The 21,664-nt window shown below is 40.0% G+C and overlaps 1 protein-coding gene and 1 long non-coding RNA gene across 5 annotated transcripts in view; one reads left to right on the forward strand and one right to left on the reverse strand.

Annotated features, from left to right (window-relative positions):
- LOC122550886 overlaps positions 1-6,442 on the reverse strand; it is a 163,204-nt gene extending 156,762 nt beyond the window's left edge. The window contains exon 1 of the long non-coding RNA XR_006311969.1: positions 5,916-6,442. This is a non-coding gene — a long non-coding RNA (uncharacterized LOC122550886). The remainder of the gene's footprint in view (positions 1-5,915) is intronic.
- Positions 1-21,664, forward strand: part of gabra5 (gamma-aminobutyric acid type A receptor subunit alpha5) — a 112,588-nt gene that overhangs the window by 76,203 nt on the left and 14,721 nt on the right. For all 4 annotated transcript variants that reach the window (XM_043692282.1, XM_043692285.1, XM_043692281.1 and 1 more), the window contains exons 7-9: positions 2,682-2,825; positions 10,582-10,734; positions 21,129-21,340. In XM_043692282.1, coding sequence (XP_043548217.1) covers positions 2,682-2,825; positions 10,582-10,734; positions 21,129-21,340 — 509 coding nt within the window. The remainder of the gene's footprint in view (positions 1-2,681; positions 2,826-10,581; positions 10,735-21,128; positions 21,341-21,664) is intronic.

Here is a 21,664-nt window from a genome sequence, read left to right on the forward strand (position 1 = left end):
TGTCATTCAAGCTGCTATGTCTTAGGTAGCCTCAAACTTCCTGAATGTTCCTTACACTGTACTCAACCAGGCAAGAGGAGAGTATTCCGTCACACTCATGGCTTGTGTCTTATAGGTGGGCAGGCTCTGGGGAGTCCAGAAACAGGTTACTCACCACAGAATTCATATCATCTGACATGATCTTATCACCACACTATCAATGTTATAAGTTCAATAGAGTTTCTGGTCAACAGTAACCCACAGGGTGTTAATGTTGAGGTGATTCAACAATACTAAAGCTGTTCGATTTTAAGAGGATAGAGAATCATAGACCACAGGAGGCCCTTCAGCCCATCGAGTCTGCAATGACAAAAAAAATCTAAATCTACTCTCGTCTCACTTTCCAGCATTTTGCCCATAGCCTTGAACGTTACAACATTTCAAGCGCTCTTCCAAGGACTTGTTAAAGGTTCTGAGATTTCCAGCTTCAACTACCCTCCAAGGCACTACGTTCCAGATTCCCACCATACACTGGGTGGGATTGTTTTTCCTCAAATTCTCTTTAAACCTGTTGCCCTTCACCTTAAAATTACCTCTCCATGTTATTAAAACTTCTCTAAGTGGCGCAGCTATTTTCTATCCACACTGTCCATGCCCCTCATAATCTTATAAACCTCAATGGGGTCTGCTCGAAAAAAACCCATGATTTATTTAGATTCTCTCTCATTGAAGATGGCCGTTGCTTACTGATTGTCATCACTTGTATCTGCTGCAGATTGTAAGCAGATAAGTATGGGGCCCTCCTAAGTGGGGATAAAAGCAGCTGGAAGGTGCAGAATTGGATTGGAGTACCTGCATCAGATTCTGCCCAGGGAAACTGTCCCCAATTAAGTCTGGGGCACATTTAGTTTCAAATATTTCTAAATCAACATGTTCAGAGACATTATTATGCACAAATGGAGCAGGTAGGATTTGAACTTGGGCCTCTTGGTTCAAAGGTAGTGACACTGCCACTGCACCACAACAGGCTATTGTCACTAAACTTCATACTAGGATCTTATCCAGTGGAGCCGATTTCAATTCAGCTCATTCATGAACTACTTGAAATTAATTAATCCTGAAATCCATCAAAATTTATTGGCAGCTCAAGGATGCAGTGGAACTCCTATAGCTCTCAAACCTCTTCAGGGCTGCCAAGCTAACACTGCTAGGCTTGTTTGTGGCCTTGTAAGCAGATCCATTATTATCAGGTACTAAGTGCCCAATTTTGGGACCAAGTTTTGGAATGTGAGCTGATGAATGTCACCCTCTGTATTCATGTCTGACCTTCTCACCACCCCTTCATCCCAGAGCAAACCCTTCCCCATGACTCCCTTCCCAGGCCTCTCACCACTGTACAGAGATCCATTGGAGATGGATTGGATTGGGTTGGGTTGTGGAGCATTGCCAGCCCTCCCAATGGTGAGTTGTGTGATTGGGAATCCATGTCATAGTGTCATAGAGATGTACAGCACAGAAAAAGACCCTTCAGTCCAACACGTCTCTGCCGATCAGATATCTTAAGTTAATCTAGTCCCATTTGCCAGCACTTGGTCCACATCTCTCTCAACCCTTCCTATTCAAATACCCATCCAGATGCCTTTTAAGTGCTGCAATTGTACCTGCCTTCACCACTTCCTCTAGCAGCTCATTTCATTCACGCATCACTGTCTGCTTGAAAAAGTTGCCGCTTAGGTCCCTTTTAGATCTTTTCCCTCTCACCCAAAACCTTTAACCTCTACTTCTGCACTCCCTTACTCCAAGGAAAAGACTTAGTCTATTTATCCTATACATGCCCCTCATGATTTTATAAACCTCTACAAGGTCACCCCTCAGCCTCCAATGCTCCAGGGAAAACAGCCCCAGCCTATTCAGCCTCTCTGCATAGCTCAAATCTTCCAACCCTGGCAACATCCTTGTAAATCTTTTCTGAACCCTTTCAGGTTTCACAACATCCTTCCGATAGGAAGGAGACCAGAATTGCACACAACATTCCAAAAGTGGCCTAACTAATGTCCTGTACAGCTGCAACATGACCTCCCAACTCCTGAATTCAATGCTCTGACCAATATGCTCTCCATATGCTTTCTTCGCAGGACAGCATGATGGCTCAGTGGTTAGCACTGCTGCCTCACAGCGCAGAAACCCGGGTTTGATACCAGCCTCAGGCAACTAGAGTTTGTACATTCTCCCCGTGTCTGCATGGGCTTCCTTCGGCTGTTCCAGTTTCCTCTCTCGGTCGATAGATGTGCAGGTTAGGTGAACTGGCTATGCTAAACTGCCCACAGTGTTCAGGGGTGTGTAGGCTAGGTGCATGCAGAATTGCCCATAGTATTAGGTGCATTAGTCAGGGGTAAATAAGGTCTGTGTGGGTTACTCTTCAGAGGGTCGGTGTGGACTTGTTGGGCCAAAGGGCCTGTTTCCACACTGTCAGGATTTTAATTCTAATTCTATCCTGTGACTCTACTTTCAAGGAGCTCTTTCTTCAGCAACACTCCCTCTGGGCACTACATTTCCAGCTGATATTACAATGCAGATCCTGTTACAGAATCTTACTTCAAGTAGCAGGATGCCTCATGGAAAAATCACAGCCCAAGCAAATACAATCAGCCTGTGGGAGTGACAGGTTGACTAACATTTCAAATCTCTCATATTCCCAATAGATGCATATCCAACCTCGGAGGTCATTTACACATGGACAAACGAAACTCACAAATCGGTGGTCGTGGCAGAAGATGGATCACGTCTAAATCAGTACGATTTATTAGGTCAAACTGTGGGCAGTGAACTTATCCCGTCAAGCACAGGTCTGTTTATACTTTCATCTGCTTTTGCTTAAGGATATGAGATAACATCTACTGTTTAATTCAGGCTTTTGAAACGTTTCAGTGGGTCAGTTTCTCTCCACTCTGTTCCAAGTGCCAATAAATTGCAAAGCTAAAAATCACACAACACCAGGTTATTATCAAACAGGTTTATTTGGAAGCATTAGGTGGAATTGTGATTTTTAACTTTGTTCACCCCAGTCTAATACTGGCACCTCTAAAACAATAAATTGCCAGTTATAATATTATGGAGACTACTCCTTTTTAAACAGTTGAAAAAGGACCACAGAATTAAAATAAAACCAGTAAGTGTTGGAGAAAGTCAGCAGCTCTGGTAACATCTGTGAAGAGAGAAACAGAGTTAACATTTTGAATCCAATACAACTTTTTCTGGGCGTATATCTTCCAATGTGGCCTTACGAAACTAGACTGAATGCAAATAATTTAAAATCTATTGCAGAACCTGCTGAATTTCTCCAGCACTTTGTTTTTCTTTCAGATGTTCCAGCATCCACAGTGTTTTGCTTTCATATGATTAAGGTTACTGAATCAATGTCAGATTTCTAACATTTGCTGGCTTGTTTTTACTTTATACTGGGTATGGCTGCCATCCTTACAAAACCATTTCATATGTATGCTTTGTACTGAACTAGGGTAGACAAACAGGAGGCTGGAAGAACACAGCAAGCTATGCAACATCAGGAGGTGGAGAAGTCGACATTTCCAGTGTAACCCTTCTTCAGGGCTGAGGGTGGGTGTAAGGGGAACTACAGATAAAGGGGATGGGAGGGAAGAGTGGTAAGGTGAGGATAGGTGAACACAGGTAGAGGGTACTGCTACCTTGAGCAGCCTACAGCCCCAGAGAACTCAACATTGAGTTCTCCAATTTCGAACAGCCTCCCTTCCTATCCTCCAACTCCTTCCCCTCCCTTCCACACCTCTCATCCTCTGACCAGATTCATTCCTCCCATCAACCAACCAGGTTGTACCATCTACCTGTCTCCCACCTCCTTTATCCACAGCTACCCTCAGCCCCAGTCCTGAAGAAGGGTTACACTCGAAATGTCGACTTCTCCACCTCCTGATGCTGCCTGGCTTGCTGTGTTTTTCTCGCCTCCTGCTTATCTACCTTGGATTCCAGCATCTGCACTTTTTTTTGTCTCTTATACTAAACTAAAGCTCACTAGATAGTTTCAGTAAAATTGCTATTCTCCCAGGACACAGTTGGCGATGAACCAGCTAACCGAGCTGCTCCACAAACAGTGTCTCCGTAAAGTGGTGTTGTTGGATTAAGGTGGTTTCTGATCATGGGGGAACCACCCTATAAGTCCACGTGATATAGACCAGGCGACCAAACATTGGCTCTGCATGACATCATCCCCAGTGAAAGGATCCTTCTGATTGGCTACTGACTGTGCTATTTCACACCCACGTGGCCGGCAGCTGTTATATAAAGTGATACAGACACACAGGGTTGTCTTCAGAATAGACAGGTGTTATTCTAACGTAGTTGTTTTGCTAAACTATGCTGAAGGCATTGTTTTACCTGCGTGAATGATTTAAAATCTGTTGTTAGAGCCAGTAACACAATTCCACTAAGGATTTGGAATTAAGGTTTAACAATTAGGGTTTTACTTAAATTATTCGGACAAACGATGGTCAAATACAGCAAAGCATTTGCTGTACAACGACTGATTTCACTTCGAGCTTTGGAGGATTTCCAACAACGATAGTGCTCACAGACTGGCATTTGTAAGGGTAAATGGCCAATTCGCAAACTAATATGCGAGATGCTTTTGACATTGAATGAACCAGTTTTTTTGCACACGCGTGCATGGGCACATGCTCGAAAGATTGCTGGGAAGGTGACTCAATGCAGTGTTTCTGAGAATTTAGGGTAGATTCATCTGATTTCATGGCAGTTGAAAAAAGAAACATGAATTTTAAAAAAGTTAATACAGGAGCCCACACTGAAACATCAAGCAACCCTCGTCATGTGAGAGTTCCTGGTTGTGTGAGGCTGCCTATAGGAAGCGCTCTAACCTTCATGCCCTCTGTGTGCTCCAATCTGTCTTTCGGATTACACAAGAGGCTTGTTCCTTTCGCGTTGCGTGGTATTAGAGGGATTTTTATTTTCCTTTAAAAGGGACACAATTTCAGTGTTGCCCAAACGCGCTCACAGAACTCCACAAATGATTGGAAGTATAACAAAAGAGGCAACTCAGACAGAGCATGTGGGGAAAAAAAAGTAACACGTTGAAACTATTTACCAGGCCAGAATGTGCACCCTGAGGCGTTTTCTGCTTCCCTTCAAAGAGTACATAGACACAGCCTGCTTCAAAGGTCACTAAACGAATGATTCATTTGGACGCGGGGGACAGAATGGGCTGTCTGTGCTATAACGGTGTTGGGTTCCTGGTACCAGATTAATTTGCAACGTTAACGTCATTCCTCGTTCCAAACAGGCAACATTGGTGCTGATAACATTTTGTTTCCCCGCCCTCCCCCAAACGGGTTTAGGGTGACCGACAAAAGTCACTTCCTGTTTGGTTTATCACTGTGGGGAAGAGGCATTTACATTGACAGCCGCAAGGCGGGTTATAGTATCCGCTAGGCAAAAGTTGGTACTGCAGATGCTGGAGATCAGTCTAGATTAGAGTGGTGCTGGAAAAGCACAGCAGGTCAGGCAGCATCTGAGGAGCAGGAAAATCGACGTTTGGGATCTGCTGTGCTTTTCCAGCACCACTCTAATCTTGACTATAGAATCCGCCAGGTATTCCTGATGAAGGGCTTTTGCCCGAAACGTCGATTTTCCTGCTCCTCAGATGCTGCCTGACCTGCTGTGCTTTTCCAGCACCACTCTAATCCAGAATCTGGTTTCCAGCATCTGCAGTCATTGTAGACTGGCGGATTCTATAGGGTAAAAACAATGTTCCAGAGACATTCCACATTGAATGCCCGCCCCCTACCCTCCAGCGCTCATTCTGAGCAACATTCTGGGGCGAGTGTCCACAGCACTGGACAGATCCGCGAACTCTGACAGATGTTCATACATTTCAAACTGGGACTCACCAATTGACGACCATGGCCGCGTCATTTTCTGCAACGAATGGAATTTCCCCACTGGCTTTCAACAACATGATGCTCACCAGGACACCCAGTGCTTCTAACATGGTCCTGCTCGGCGGTCTGTCCCCCCCAACTACTGCTCTCTCTCTCTCTCTCTCTCTGGCGGTAACAAGTTCAAAAAGGATAGCAACACGGCCACATGAGAGGAGATATTCGACACATTTTCACTTCACACCGCGGGGCCTTTCCGCATTGTGCCGCTCCGTGATGTCTCAATGGGCCATGGCAAACACGAGTTGTCAACTTGTGGTCTATATATTTTTTTTTATTTTGGTAGTCTGGCGAAAGAATAATCCGCAGGTTATTTTTGTGAAAAGCCACCTGGACGGGCGCCGTGTACCGTCCCGATCAGAGGACGGGAATCAGGGCAGAGTGGATGTGACACAGTGCTGGATGCAGATTGCAAGAAGGGATTAGTAGTCGAATAAAAATCGGCTTTCCAACAGCGAGCAGCAGCCGTGACGGGCATCAGCGGTTTGTCTCCAGCTCTCTCATGGACCGAGATGTGAAGTTATTTATGGCCATGGACATCACATATCCAAAACACCGACTGAACATGTTATGAATGACTTTTTTTTTGTTTTAAGTAATACATTTTTATTTGACTGAGAACCCTTTTTTTTCCCTTTTCTTTACAGAAAGAGTTAAACAGCAGTGCAAATATATATTAAAAGAAAGAACGCTCTATAAATCTGTCCTGGCGCACAGTTTATCTGAGGTGGAATAGTGGTGTAGTGACAAGCCGCACATCTGACAGCTGTTTTGACACCTGTTGCAGGATGATTTATTGTGCATTCTGGTTGCAATTTGAGAATTTGGGATTCTGTCCAATACACCAGCGTAAGAGTCAAAAGTGAACGCGATTCTGGAAGTGGCAGAGGCCAGATACGGTTTTTTTTTTAAACGTTCTGTCAACATCCACACTTAAGCTGTCTCCCAAATAGTGCATAGTTCCGTCGTATGTTTGTTCTACCAGGTGCCTTCCTCAGCTCCATTTAAAATAAATCTTGTTAATTTGGTCTTTCCTGTCCCTCAGTTGCTGTTGCCCGTTTTTGGTATTCTTGTGAATTGTCCTGGTGAGCGCAAAACTAGAGACCTCCACTAATGTTTGTTTGTTTTCCAGTTCTCTAGGTTCTGTATTACCAAACACGTATTTTTATACCTGAGAAAAGGGTATGATAATAATACCAAATCATATAGTTCAACTTATAATTAATTCATAAATTGGTGCTTGTTGACTGGGCAAGAAACAGGGTTAACCGATTTGGACAGGAAAATTTAAATGAAGTCCAAAGTCACTTCAAATCTATCAGAGCAGAAGTGGAGTGATTAGGTATAGAAGTCAGACTGGCAGCACTCCCAATTCAGAAGGATGTGCCTGCTAACATTATTTCACTAATGAAAAGTTAATGTGTTCTGTTTGTTGAAATCAAAAGTGGATACATTTTCTGTTTACCTGAGTATTGCTGAAGAACATAGACAGGATCCTGCATCAGGACAGATACAAGAATATCAAATTGGAAAGGAAACATCACTTTATAACTGTTGATTATTATCTACATCATTAAGTGACACATGCATGCTCTTCCCCACACAGCAGAAGCATGATTATTAGATTGCACCTCCAATGTAACTATTCCAACACTATCTGTTTTGGTTTAAACCAAATGTTCTCACTCCTTCAAAGGCATTGGCTCAATTCTGCACTCATTTAAAATATGATTTTGCACAGTGATAATTCTTAAAAAACAGTCAGGAATGGGAATCTGTGGACAGTTTTCCATTCTTCAGCTCCTGAGGTCAGTTGTTCTGTTTTGTCAGTAACTGAGACAAACACAGCCCTCAGATTGATCCTAATACTTCCATGGTCTGCATGTGTGCATATTTTTCCTCTTTTCTTAAAAAAAGGCTTAGTTTTCCAACCAATTTATGGTTTTGTGATCTTTTCTAATCAACCTGTTCAGAGAGATGATGTTGCATACCTCTCGAGCAGATGAGACTCAAGCATAGACCTCCTAGCTCAACAATATGGATACTACCACAATACCCCAAGAGCTCCCACCAACAACATTTTTTGAGTATCAATTTAATAATTAACCAGCCTTATTGTATCAGTACATTATTGTGCCGAAACGTCGATTCTCCTGCTCCTTGGATGCTGCCTGACCTGCTGTGCTTTTCCAGCAACACATTTTTCTGCTGAGTATGGAGATGGACTACTTCAGTATCTGAGATGTCTCAAACAGTTCTGAACATTCTGCAACATAAGTGAACGTTCCCACATCTGACCTTATGATGGAGAGAAGGCAATTGATGAAGAAACTGAAGGTGGCTGGGCCAAGGATACTGCCCTGAGGGATTCCTGCAGGGATATCCTGGGACTGAGCTAATTAACCTCCAACAACCACATCCATCTTCCCCTGTGCAAGGTATAAGACCAGTCAATGGAAAGGTTTCCCACTGATTCACAATGGCTTCAGTTCTGCTAGATTTCCTTGATTCCACACTTGCTCAAAAGTTGCCTTGATGTTAGGGGCAGTCACTCTTGCCTGACCTTACCATGGAGGAAATTGCCCAAAGAAAGTGGCTACTATTTGTTAAGGTTGGAAAAGATGAAGAGATGCACCAGTTCCTGAAGTCAAGTATTTCTTCCTCAGCTACCCATGTACTACGTATTTAAAAGGCTGGAAAGAGAGTGCCCAGAATATGAAACCTGCCTGCTAAACCGCCAGCTTCTGCAGCATGCTCAGTGATGTTGCATTCTTATGCTGTCGTATAAATTTTAATAAACACAGTTGACCAGGCTGTTCGCTTTGCAAGTATCTGACCACATTGCATCATCTTCCATGCAACTCAGTAATATTTGCAGTTAGATATTCTTGGTCTGATGATCAACACAGACTGCTTTGAGGGCCTGACAGTCTTCTATCTCAATAGCATCCAATCTCTGGACAGTAATCTCTGAGCCCCACCTCAGCACTTGATGGTTAGTGAAGGTGTCATAATGCAGTCAAACAAGTCAATTATAAATCTGTAAATCCTTTTGATACATGTATGTGTTAAGAATGGGAGAGTTTTCTGGTCAGATAGAGTGTAGTGATTGTAGTACAACAGCCTGTCCATGTTAGAAGATTCCATGTGCAGGTTCTGGCCACGAAGGGAAACCACTTTGTACACATTTTGAGCACCACTGGTCGTACATCCTATTCCTGATTTTTGACTCCACAGTAAATTATTTTGATATCCAACAACAAATCTCCATGCAAGTGCTACTCAGTGTTTCTATAGAAAGGTATTCAGTTCTCAATTACTTACTAACTTGTGATCTGAGCAAGTTAAGCATCAATGTTACTTATCCAACTTGTTTATTGACTAATAATTGAACTAAAGTGTAGTTGATCATCTCATGATAGCCAAAACGCAAACTCTAGTGCCTGAACTTGTCAGAATTCTGAAGTGAAATGGAATGTATCAGTAATGAGGTGGAGTTATCCTGTGCTTCCAAGAACTGGACTGGTATCAAAAGGAACAAATTGGTAGTACCTCTTGGGGTGACTTTTCAACTGGTTACCATTTGCTTCTGTGCTGAATAATAAGGTTCCAGGAGCTAAAGGTGAGTACAAGTAGGCAGACTAGTATCATCTGTCTGACTGCTGGCTGAGGCTTTCTTGAGACTATTTTGATAGTCATACTGCATTGAAACAGCCTCTTCGGTCCAACCAGTCTATGCTGACCATAATCCCAAACTGAACTAGTCCCACCTGCCTGCACTTGGTCCACAGTGCTCTAAACGCTTCTTATTCATGATACAGACCAGCTATTGTGCGGACTTTCAATCCTCATGAGGTAGGAGGCCATTGAATGCCTCAAACTATAGAAATAGTAGCAGCAGTAGGCCATTTGGCCCTTCAAACCCACTCTGCAATTCAATATGATGGTTCATCATCCAACTCAGTACCCTGCTTTCTCTTCATACCCTTTTGATGATTTTATCCCTAAAAACTATATCTAACCACTTGAAAATATTCAATGTTTTGGTGTCAACCAAATAAGATTAAACAAGTTGATTTTTAGAATAAAGTAAACTACTTTCTTCACACATTTCCCCTGTCGTGCCTCATGAAACGCTATGCTCAAGCAAATTTTAATGCACATGCCCCTTAATCCCATGCTAATCTCAAGTTTTTGTACTTCAGATAAAAAGGAGCATTTGATTACAAACTGGGGTGATTTCTGCAGCCATAGATGTAGGAACATTTTCTGAGAAAATGAGCGTTTTTGAATGCAGCATTCCTTCATAGTTAATTAAATCACTTTATTTCATAAATCAAGCAGATAAAAAGTACAATTCAGTAATCCATGGCAGGAAATGTACAGGTGATACAAATTAATCATGAATCAATTTTGATAATCATCAGTGTTCAATTAAAATCACTACGATGAGTCCTTGAGCAAATAAATTCAATGAACAAATGGTGTAAATGATGAAAGTTGCAGTCCTTATATCAAATGTACATTAACAAATTATTTTGGAATAATCCCATTTTTAATACCAATTCCTTTCTAATCCATGCTTTCTCTCTTGTGCTTTTCCCTTTATTTGTCACAGGCGAATATGTAATAATGACAGCACACTTTCATTTGAAGAGAAAAATCGGTTATTTTGTCATTCAAACCTATCTCCCCTGCATTATGACTGTTATCTTATCCCAGATGTCATTTTGGTTGAACAGAGAATCTGTCCCTGCCAGAACAGTGTTTGGTGAGTTTAAATACATATTCCTTCGATTTGAGATTAAAGCATGAATGTAAAATGTGCTGCATTTCCATCAGCAGTAATTTGTAATCTTCTGTTGAGCAAGTGGGTTGCGTTTCACAACTGATAGCCAAGCAAAATAATTTCACTGCATTTTTATTTTCCTTTGACAGATTATCCTCTATAGATTAGATAAGGTGGGGGATGATGGGGAGTTGATGTTTATTGTTGGTGACCAATGTTATTTCCTTAAGAATAAAACTTTTGAGGCTTATTTGATGAGATCATTAACTCCATCCAGTTAATCTTAGGGTGAGATTTCTTCAATCTGCTGTTTGTAGTTTAGCTACAAATGGGTAAAATGCATTTACAACATTTTTTTTAACAAAGAAAGTTTGCATCACCTCCCCTGATTGATGTGGTCCATGAAATATCCACTCTCCCTCCAATCTTAATTCATAGTCTCTGCTACTCTTCTCCCTAGAGAACGTTAAATTAGGCCTTGGGAAATTGCAAGGTTAGGGCATTGCAGTGAAGATGGGAAGAAACATTTATATAAAGAGCTTTAAGGAGGATTGTGGTGGTGAAATTTGAGGCAGGCGAAAGGGAAGACAAGCTAAAGATTGAAATCACTAAGCATGATAAGTATTTCTGCAAAGAGGCACATGTTGTTGAAGCTTTTTGTCCTGCAGTCATCAGGTCAATTTGCAAGAATACCAATTTAAAGTGAAACCCAACATTTGCACTGTATAAGTGTTGGTTTTCCATTCCAAATTGGTTTTCTTGCAAACTGTCCAGATGTGTATAAGATGAAAATGCTTAGCATACTTGCCTTTTTTTCAGCAATACTTATGTTCTATGCTACCAAACAATATCTTTTTAATAATAAGTTAATAAAATGAGATACTGTGGATGCTGGAAGTCTGAAATGAAAACAATACTGCATAGGTCAAGCAGGATCTGTGAAGGGAGGAACAGAGTTACTCTTTCAGAGTGATGACCTTTCGTCAGATTGGTATGTCCTGAAATGTTAAGCATGATGAGTTACATGCCACAGTCAAAAGACAGGAGAAAGAACATCTTAGAGAAAAATGCTGGAATGTATCTTAGAGTGGAAGAAGAGGTGAAGGTATTAGAGGAATAGACCTAGACATCACTGAACTGAAATAAAAACTGAAAGTGCTGGAGAGACTCTGGTAGTCTGGGAGCACCTGTAGACAGCAACTGAGTCAATTTTCAAGTCTTATAATTCTTCTGTGAAACTGAAGTAGAAGTTCTGAAGAAAAGTCATATTGAACTCAAAGGGTCAATGTTGTTTCTCCGTGGATGTGGCCAGAATGCTTCTGATTTTATTTTGATCTTCAGCATCTGTAGTATTTAGCATTTATCTCCTCCTAAGCTGGCTCTGGGCAGGCATTATAGACAACAATTTAACTGCAAATTTATTTTTGTCATTGTCTACTCACTGCTGTCTGCTCCCACAGGAAATTGGGAACTTTGAGACCAGGTACTTTCTTTCAGCAGTGATCCTTGGAAAGCATATTTTGTAGATTGTAAACCTGGACTCGTGTGTATACATTGTGAAACCGGATGCAGAATTGCACCTCCTGCTGCCATTACACTTTGTAGGTGCCAAGTGCAGAGAGCTTGGTCAGCATCAATACCAATGATTCGATGTGGTTTGAACTCCTCAAGCATATTGCAGCCCTAGCTTTGGAGATGGCAGCTGAAGCTCGAGAGGCTTGGTGGCCTAATTTGTCTGTTTGCAGATCCACACAATGAGACAGTCACTCTGCACCTTAGCAGTTACCAAACAACAATTGGGTGCAAGGCTGTCCAATTCAGTTGTGCTTCAAGCCAGCCAGTGGGTTTCTTGTTCTTTCCTGACTGAAATGATGTGCAGAATTACTGGGAAAAGGCAGGAAGGAGATTGACACTAAGTCAAAATGTTCAGAGTGATGATACAGAGATGGTGGGCTGAATGGCCTCTTTCAGCAACAATTCTATAATCACATGATTTATTTTTGTTTGCCATTTCCCTTTTCAGGGTTGGCAATGGCAACTAATGGGATCAGGTATCACAGCTGCTTTATTCCTTAAAGTAGTCATTCCTTTTTCTGTTACTCCAGCCATGAGTATACTACCTGCACTTTTCTTGAATGTGTACCTGAAGTCATATGAATGAATGGACCTTACTTAATCATATTTTTTTTAAAAGTACATTTTCATTTGTGTATAAAATCCCCCATCTATTTTTTTTTCAGGTGTAAATAACATCAATAGTACAAAATCTAGGCGTTAGCTAGATTTGGCTTTCAAATGAAAAATTGACATTTATCCAAAGTGTTGATTCCTCACTTTTGCCTTTCTGCTGAATCTTTTCATGTGGTTGGAACATTACACTTTTCAATGTGTGCTAACCCAGTGTAGCACAGAATAACTCTTCCAAATTCAAAGTATGTACCTTGTTTGTGGTGATTCCTCAGTGACTGCATGTGCAGTCAGAATAAATTTCACGTAAGAGCTATTCAACATTAAAATGAGATAATCAATAGGACAGATTGCATGGAACAGTAATTTCCTCCAACACCAAGAGTAAACCTCAGCAAGTGCAGAGAGCTTGATCATGCAGGATAGTAAAATTCAACCTTGTAGTCCGTTATTTTGACTCCCTTCACCATGTTAATTTGCATTTCGATATGTAAGTATGGAATAGACTTCTTTCAATGACATGTCTGATGTATTTAATAAAAGATACCAGTAACTTAGGCCAGATCACCCTTCAATTTATCTCCCAGCTACTGGGAGAATACATGGCATCTGCTTGGAAGTGCAGCTGAATGCATGGATAAAACTGGAAACCCTCATGTAGGAAATTATTTGTGCACAAATCCACTGACACAAGCATAATGGGCTTAGCGTCTCACCTTTCTGTGTTATTATGTATTATTCAATTTTGTGCTTCAAGATTAACTGTATTAATGTAATTTGAACTTCTGGTCACTAGTTTCCATTTATCATCTTTGATGGATCCCATTGATCCTTTGATTTCTTATCTCAATTCATTTTAATTAAAACTCATGCTGCTTTCATGGATCCAGCTAATTCTTTTGAAGCCTGGGTCTTGGCTTCTTTCAAGCCTCAAGTCCACTTGCAATCTAGTTTACAAAAAATAATTTAAGACCATAATACTCCTGAGGATATAGGAAAGGTTGTCACACTGACCACCTTTGGACCTGCATTTATAAGGAGATAGCTGTTCTCATCTGAGACGGTATGAGAATGGCTGAAGTTATATTGGCATAGAGATTAGAAAGTGGCCTAACCAGCTATGTACATATGCAGAGGTTCTCATTAAAATATCTGATTGAAATCATTTCCCTTTACTTAAACCACCTGTATCAACTATTCCTAAATATTTATGTAGCCTTGGCTTCTACCACCAAGTAGCCTTGTCTATAGAAGGGAACGGTCATGAAGATGTCTTAGCACTGTCAGGTGGAAGGTGAATATATACAAATGGTAACTGAGAACAGAATTGGGCATGATCATTGTGGAAGCTGTGTTGGGTAAGTTTCCTTAGAGCATTGCCTGGCTCTGCTGCTGTTGCTTTGGCACAAGCACAACTGAAATCCTGATTAAGGTGCACAAACTGGGAGCAGAAGAGAAACCCCAGAAAATTCATCTGTGGTCAAATGTCTTCTCATCACTGTCCTCGAGCTGTTATTTTCTGTAGCAACATTCAGTGTAACAGAGTAGCAGTGTTGCACCTAAATGAATCTGTAAGGGAATCAAGGGTTCAATGGAAAAAGCAGGAAAGTGGAGTTGAGGACAATAAGATCAGCCGTGATACAATTGAGCAGATTCAATGGGCTGAATGGCCTGCTTCTGCTCCTATATCTTAAGATCCTTTGGAGTAGGTTACCAAAGAAATGGACAGTATTCTTAACGTCACACCTTGAAAAGAACCATGGGCTTAAGGGACATCAAGGGAAGATTTTGGGCACGATACCAATGGTCCTTAAATTAAGATAACAGAGGAGAGAAAAAAAAATGAATTCAAGCTGTGTCCTTGTGACAGAGCATAAATGGTGAAGGCAACAGCTGAAGTCTGTAATTCAAGAAGTCACAGTATTTAACTGACCGATTATTGTAACTTTGCTAACAGAAGTATCATGCTAGCATGCAGAGATGAGATTAAACTTATATGTTAAACATTGAAGCAAAAATATAAATCTGAAACCTTTGAACTTTAATATTTGATGCTAAACATTAAATATCAAGGTGCACCTGTGAACATGATTGATTAGCAGATTTGCATCTTACATTACCATTGCTTTGCTTAAACAGCAATTAAGTTGCTATTTTTTTAATTATAACTGCTATGAAGAATGAGGTCTTTCGAAAAGTTTGCAATATTTTGCAAAGATGTTGACGTGCAAAGAATAAACAGTTTAATTTTGATTAAACTCTAAAGCTGTTTAAATCTTTAACTTTTCATTTTATTTGTTAATCTTTTCGAAGACGCAGGCTTTTCAATAATACCAAACTGTATGGCTATGCAACTCAATTATTTTTGATGGAGAGCAGCCAACAAATTTGAATTGCAGTAATGTCGCTTGGAGCAATAATACAATTAATCTCCCAATGTTATCTGAGTCTGGTGTGTGGTGTCTAAAGGGAAGTAAGATAAATTAACATCAAATTAACCCATTCAGCTAAGTGTCATATTTTCTACTCAGTAAAGGGGTGGGTCAGAAATGCCATGATAGAGGCATACACAGAGGCTATTCCTGCTTCATGCATGGCTGAGAACTGGTATCGACTCATTACAGGGTCAAACTGGTTTTTGAGAGCTAAGTGAGAGGATCCCACATCCAGAAGATTTAATCACTTTTTGTTGTTGAACTTTGTTGATTTTGACTAACAATAAAGGAGAATTATCATCAATGCCAACCTGTAAATATCTAAGAGACATTACTGTCTGTTTTTTTTTTTCTCTTGGCGATGAGTGCTTGCAGAACTGAAAACATGTCAAGATACATTTAAGTATTTGAGAAATTTTAGATACCAGAAGATTATTAAAGGGTGTTGTGATGATACCAGGAAATGTTTGACGCCTGAGAGAAATCCTTTTCATATCCACTGGTGGTGAGATACCCTTCCCATTACTACTGATTGTCATAAAATGACTTACACCAATAAGAAATTATTGCTAGGTCTATTAGTATCACCCACTGCCATTTTATTTCAAGCAAAGATTGAACGTAAAATAAATTCCACTATTCCATGAGTATAATGGAGTGAGAGACCATTTGTACACCAGGTGTACTGCCATTGTAAACCTATCCATGATGATTCTGATACACTAAGCAAATCTTTATCCTATCTGGTTTAGACTCTAATCTGAAAAGTGTTTTAATGTGGCATTGCCACACCATACACTGGTCATCTTTATAGCTTCGAGGATGAGATTAAATGCTTAATAATTAGATTGTAGATATAAAATTATAGACAGTAAGGTGCTATGCATTTTTGTCCAGCAGCAACTGAATAAGGCTGCTCCAAATGAAAACCATTGTAGTTAGTATAGACAACTTCCATCAGACTGAAATCCACTTCACTGAGGTCCAATGATCAATTGAGGTTTTGTTATAAAATAACTGATGAAAATATGGCAATATTTACTAATTTTGTTGCTGTTTGCTCTTTGCTTTTGGGGAGATGGTGGTGTTGTGATAATGTCACTGGATTTCATTGATTCAAAGGCCCAGATGAATGAACACTTTGGGTCATGGATTCACTTTCCTCTGTGGTCAATGGTGACATTTTAAATTCAGTTGATTTGAACCGTATTTAGCATTTTGAAGCTCACCTCAGTAATTATGCCCTGAAAGTATCACCTCACTTTAAAACTTAGCTCCTTGGCCCAATGTAGGCCAATGGGTAGCATGACTCCACTAGTAGCTCTGGTCCATGACAATCTTTCTGTTTCAATCCAGGTGGCATCCCACTCTTGGAGGACCTCCTTAAGTATACCTCATCACTTCTTTTTCTTGGGCCAGCTAGCCCCCATCTTCCTCCTCTTCTTCTGACCGTGCCCATTAAACCTCTACTCAGGTGGGGCATATGTCTGGGACGTGAAAGTCCTGTCCTGCGAGCATCAGTTGTGCTTCTGTTACAATGTCCCTCATGATCCTTTGACCTTTCCTCTGTAGCATTCTTCTGTTGGCGATGCTGTCTCCACGCGATGTTGGCGATCTTAAGTAGGCTGGACTGATGAAAGACATTCAGCTTATGTTACACCTTTGCTATCTTCCTTCCATGTCTCATTGGCATGGATTGTGAAACTGTCAGCAGTTGTTGCAAAAGCCCCATCAGCTCCGCTAACTTCCTTTCAAAAAAGAAATCTGCTGTCCTTTCCTTTACCTTTGACTCAAGACCATCTTCACTGGGACATAATCTCACTACTCCCTTCCAAACAACAATGCATGTGTCCTGACATCTCAAGGACTGCAGCAATCAGAAGGCAGCACACCATCACCTCCTCTGGGGCAATTAGGGTGGGGTAATAAATGTTGGCCTAGCCAACAACACCTATATCCCATGAATAAATAAAGAACTGGAGAAATGCAGTTGACTCTAAACTGCCCCCTGAAATGGCAAGCAAGCCATTCATTTCAAGCGTATTTAGAGGTGAGCATCAAAATGTTCAAACTGCCAGCAATATCTCAATTCCATGAAAGAGTACAAGAAAAATTTTCAGTCTTAACATTCTCACCTACAATTTGTATTATTATTCAGACCATCCTTCAGAAAGATGTACAAGATTTTGAATTATTGTTACCATATGATAAAACTGCCATTCTTAAAAAAAACAATAAAACAAGTTAGGACAGGTAACTCTAATTGCTCCCAATGGTGCTGTCTTCCTCTGCACCTTATTTTGTCCCTATTACTGCAGCTCTGACTTTCAACACCATTCTCCTCCTCACAAAGTGAAATATGGAAGTTGTTAGTGGGGCTCCCTAGAGAGCAGTCTATACTGGGAAATCAGATAGGCCAGTGTATAATTGTACAAGATCCTGCCTGATCTCCCATCATTTTATTCTTGGAAGAAAAAACCCTTTTATCCAACAGACATTTCAATATATTACTATGCCTCAACAATCTTGAGCTGTTTGTTATATTCATGTATCTCTTTTTCCCACTTAAGAGAGTAGTGGGGAACCATCAGACTGATTACCAAGCTGCTTGAACCAGTCACAGATAATCCTTTTAACTAACATGGAAAATGCTGGAGAAAATCTGCAGGTTAGGCAGCATCTACAGGGAAAGAGATAGAGAGAGTTAACGTCTTGAATCCAGTATGATGATTCTTCAAAGCTGAGTTCCACCTGCTGAGTTTTTCTAGCAGTCTGTGTTTGATTCAGATTTCTAGTATCTACTGAAATTTAGTTTTTATTTGAATGGATACTCCTTCTCTGGGCATTAGTACAGAGTGGAATTTGAACCTGCACCTTTTAGTTCAAAGGAAAGAAGACTACCTACTGAACCACAAGAACTCTGAGAATAAGCATACTGAGATATTTAGAGGCTTCTGAACAAAGTTCTGTCAGTCTGCACTCCAAGTAGAGCACCATGATTACAATGAAAGTGAGTCAGGTCAAGGGGTATAGCTTATATGTCGCTAAAACATGCACCTTCTAAGCGCAGCTGCTTTCAGAGTGCAAGAATTACTTTTGTACGACATAAATAAATTAAAACCTAATAAGCAGTGTTTTAAAATAAATATAGATTTATCATTTAATATGTGACACACAAACTTAACTAAAACCATATTTCTTGTAATTTGTCTTTTAATCTGTATATTGAGTAGTTCAGGATATGTTCCCATGTGTCTCAAATTTCAGTGTGTTTATGATCATTACTGCTTTGAATCCTATTTTGCAATGTACAAGCAATTTCCAAACATGCATAATGCTACTTCTATCAAATGCCTGCATAGCATAAATGAATCCCTGAAACTTGTGTGCTCATTGTCAGAAAATCACTATTACAAATTTGTTTGCTTTGTCTCAGAAGGTGAGCACAAGCCAGTAATGTTAAATCATAATGTAAAACTACTGCTGGTGGCTGCACTAGGATGTCAAGCCAATGCTGATTGTGTTCAGTGGCTGTTTTCTGACATGGATCCAGGAGAAATTAGCAACAGATCACACTTTTACTAATTCAAATCTCCATCATACTTCAATCATTGGATGTTCTCTGCAGAATCCTGTATTTGCTCTGTTATTGCTCAGTGTGGGGATATTTGAATTTCATAAGATATTTTATGATATTGCTGAAAGAACAGAGGTTGCTGAAGCTTTTTGTTTTGCACTCTCTAAGAAAAACAGAAGTGCCAATCAGTCAGCACCCTTTCATCCTGTAGTATAAATTGATATAATTGTTTGAAATTTAGTATTTTTGTGTTTGGCCTGATGAGTGCAAGACAAAAAGCTTTGACAACTTGTTTCTCCTTTTCAACATTGTTTAAGCACTGTATTACCTTGTGAACAGTTTACTATATTAAAGGCTATATAAATGCAAGTTGTTGTTGGAGAAAAATGAATTCTATGATTGCAAACTTTGACATCTCTTTCAGTATAAAGCATATGTAATTATCAATGTATATATCATTTGAACAAATTACTTCAAAAAGAAAATACTGAACCATATGTAATGTCCCAATGTTGCATTGTAGAATTAATCTGTTGGCATCCCTCAGACAAAAACAACTAGCTTTTCATAAAAGAGAAAAAAATAAGTTTCAATTTGTACTAAAGGATAAAAAAAGTTTGGAAACAAAACAAAATATTTTGTTTATTGACTTGAACCATGTTTCCACAATAAAATGATTGGTAGCTTTAGTCATGGCAACAGTGGTATCATAAAGCAAAAGCTCATATGTTCTGCTATATTTAATGTTTTCAGTTTGCATTTTAAAAACAATATTTTCAAGTTGCCTGATGGTTACCAGGTGAGTTGCACAGACTATAAATATCACTGTTTCAAACCCACTTCAACGTTCTGAGTTTGTCATCAGTTTGTGCCATGGGCTTAGATTGTTCCATGGGATCCCCATCTTATGAACGCTCATACTCACAAATGAGATCCCATATTACTTTTCACTGTAAGGCTCCAATGTGTGAAAATTTGCTCGTATTTACGAACTAGTATTTTTATAATATACTGTAATGTGTTCCAATTTGTGCACCAATTGACTTACGAACATACTCAGGAATGGAACCCATTCATAACATCCTTTATGTGCCGTTGGAGTGCCACTGTGAGGATATCAGATAATGAGGAGGCTGGTTAAGTGGCAATATACCCTGTGATTGAGGAATCTATCATTAATACTTTGTTGCCCTGAATGGGGGATAGGAGAGAAATTGGTGCCAATAAAATGAAACTCTGGGAAGAAATTGTGGTGATGCTGTCACTTTAAGAGGTTATTTTGTCCTTTTTTTTTTAAGAGAGGTTGTAAGGCAGAGGTGAAGAGCTGGCTACTGAAGACTACTTGAGTAAACAGCTTGGTAGGCCTTGGGTTTTTTTTTAATACAGCTTGAATGGATGGGGCTAGCACTGACTGATCCAGATATCTAGGGGTTTTTTTCCAGTAGCATCAGAAGCTATTGGGATCTCAACAGAGTTGGAAGCTTCAGTGAATGTCTCCTGCCTATTTCTCTGTGATTCGTCTCTTGATGCTTTTTCCTTCCTGGATTGGAGAACTGCATGTGAGAATCTGTCTGAATTTTCCTTCTTTTGCCAAGGGGTGTGTTTATGGGATGTTACTGTTTTGGAACAGTTAATTAGTAATAGTTGTGGTATCTATTGTTCTATTAAGTATTCCACTTGAGTTAAGTTATTCTAAGTTCCTCTCTTTAGTTGCCAACTGTTTTCAATTAGTGTTTAAATAATATTGTGTTTTGCTAATGTCGAGTAGTTTGACCAGTCACATTCCATTGGGAAAAGACATTCATATTTGCCTTTAAAAACAGGAAAATGTTCGAGTCCAGACAACCTTCTTAGAATATTTTGTGGGGGTCTGATTTGGTCCAAAACAGAAATCAACATTATTTTCCAGGAAAAGAGGAGAGCAAAGTGATTATTGTTATAAATGTATTTTTCATCTTTGTTAATCATTCTGAATTATACAGTAAAAATTCCAAATGTTTTGATTTATCTCTATCTTTTATCCTCTGAACTGCAATTAAGTCTGGTTGTGACTCAGTGTCAAATTTTGTCTTGATGACACCAACCTGTGAAGTCAGTTGGTGGATTTTATTATGATAAAGGTGTTACTAAATTCAAGTGGTTGTTGTTGACACTACCCTTTTGTTCTTTCTCTTCAGGTGTAACCACGGTGCTGACAATGACAACATTGAGCATCAGTGCACGGAACTCCCTGCCTAAAGTAGCTTATGCCACTGCAATGGACTGGTTCATAGCAGTGTGTTACGCATTTGTCTTTTCTGCTCTGATTGAATTTGCAACAGTAAATTACTTCACCAAACGAAGCTGGGCATGGGATGGTAAAAAGGCATATGAAGCTTTTCAATCGAAGGTAAGAAACTTCAATGTACAACTTACATAGAACCCGAACATCATTTATAGGCTAGGATCTGGAGGATCAGTATTGAAAGAGTGGGCTCAAGGCAGGGCAATGAGAGATTGCCCAGACTCAGAACATGAGGGAAGAAGAGCAATAAGGATGTTATGGCTGAGACATTAGAATCATAGAATCATCACTATACAGATAAAGCTGCCCAACCAGGCCTAGCACTTTACAGTCACCCCACATTTACCATGGTCAATCCACCTATCCTGCAATCCTTGGATGCAATAGGCGATTTAACATGGCCAATCCACTTAACCTACACGTCTTTAG

This window comes from Chiloscyllium plagiosum, chromosome 6 (assembly GCF_004010195.1).
Source record: "Chiloscyllium plagiosum isolate BGI_BamShark_2017 chromosome 6, ASM401019v2, whole genome shotgun sequence".
NCBI classification, from domain to species: Eukaryota; Metazoa; Chordata; class Chondrichthyes; order Orectolobiformes; family Hemiscylliidae; genus Chiloscyllium; species Chiloscyllium plagiosum.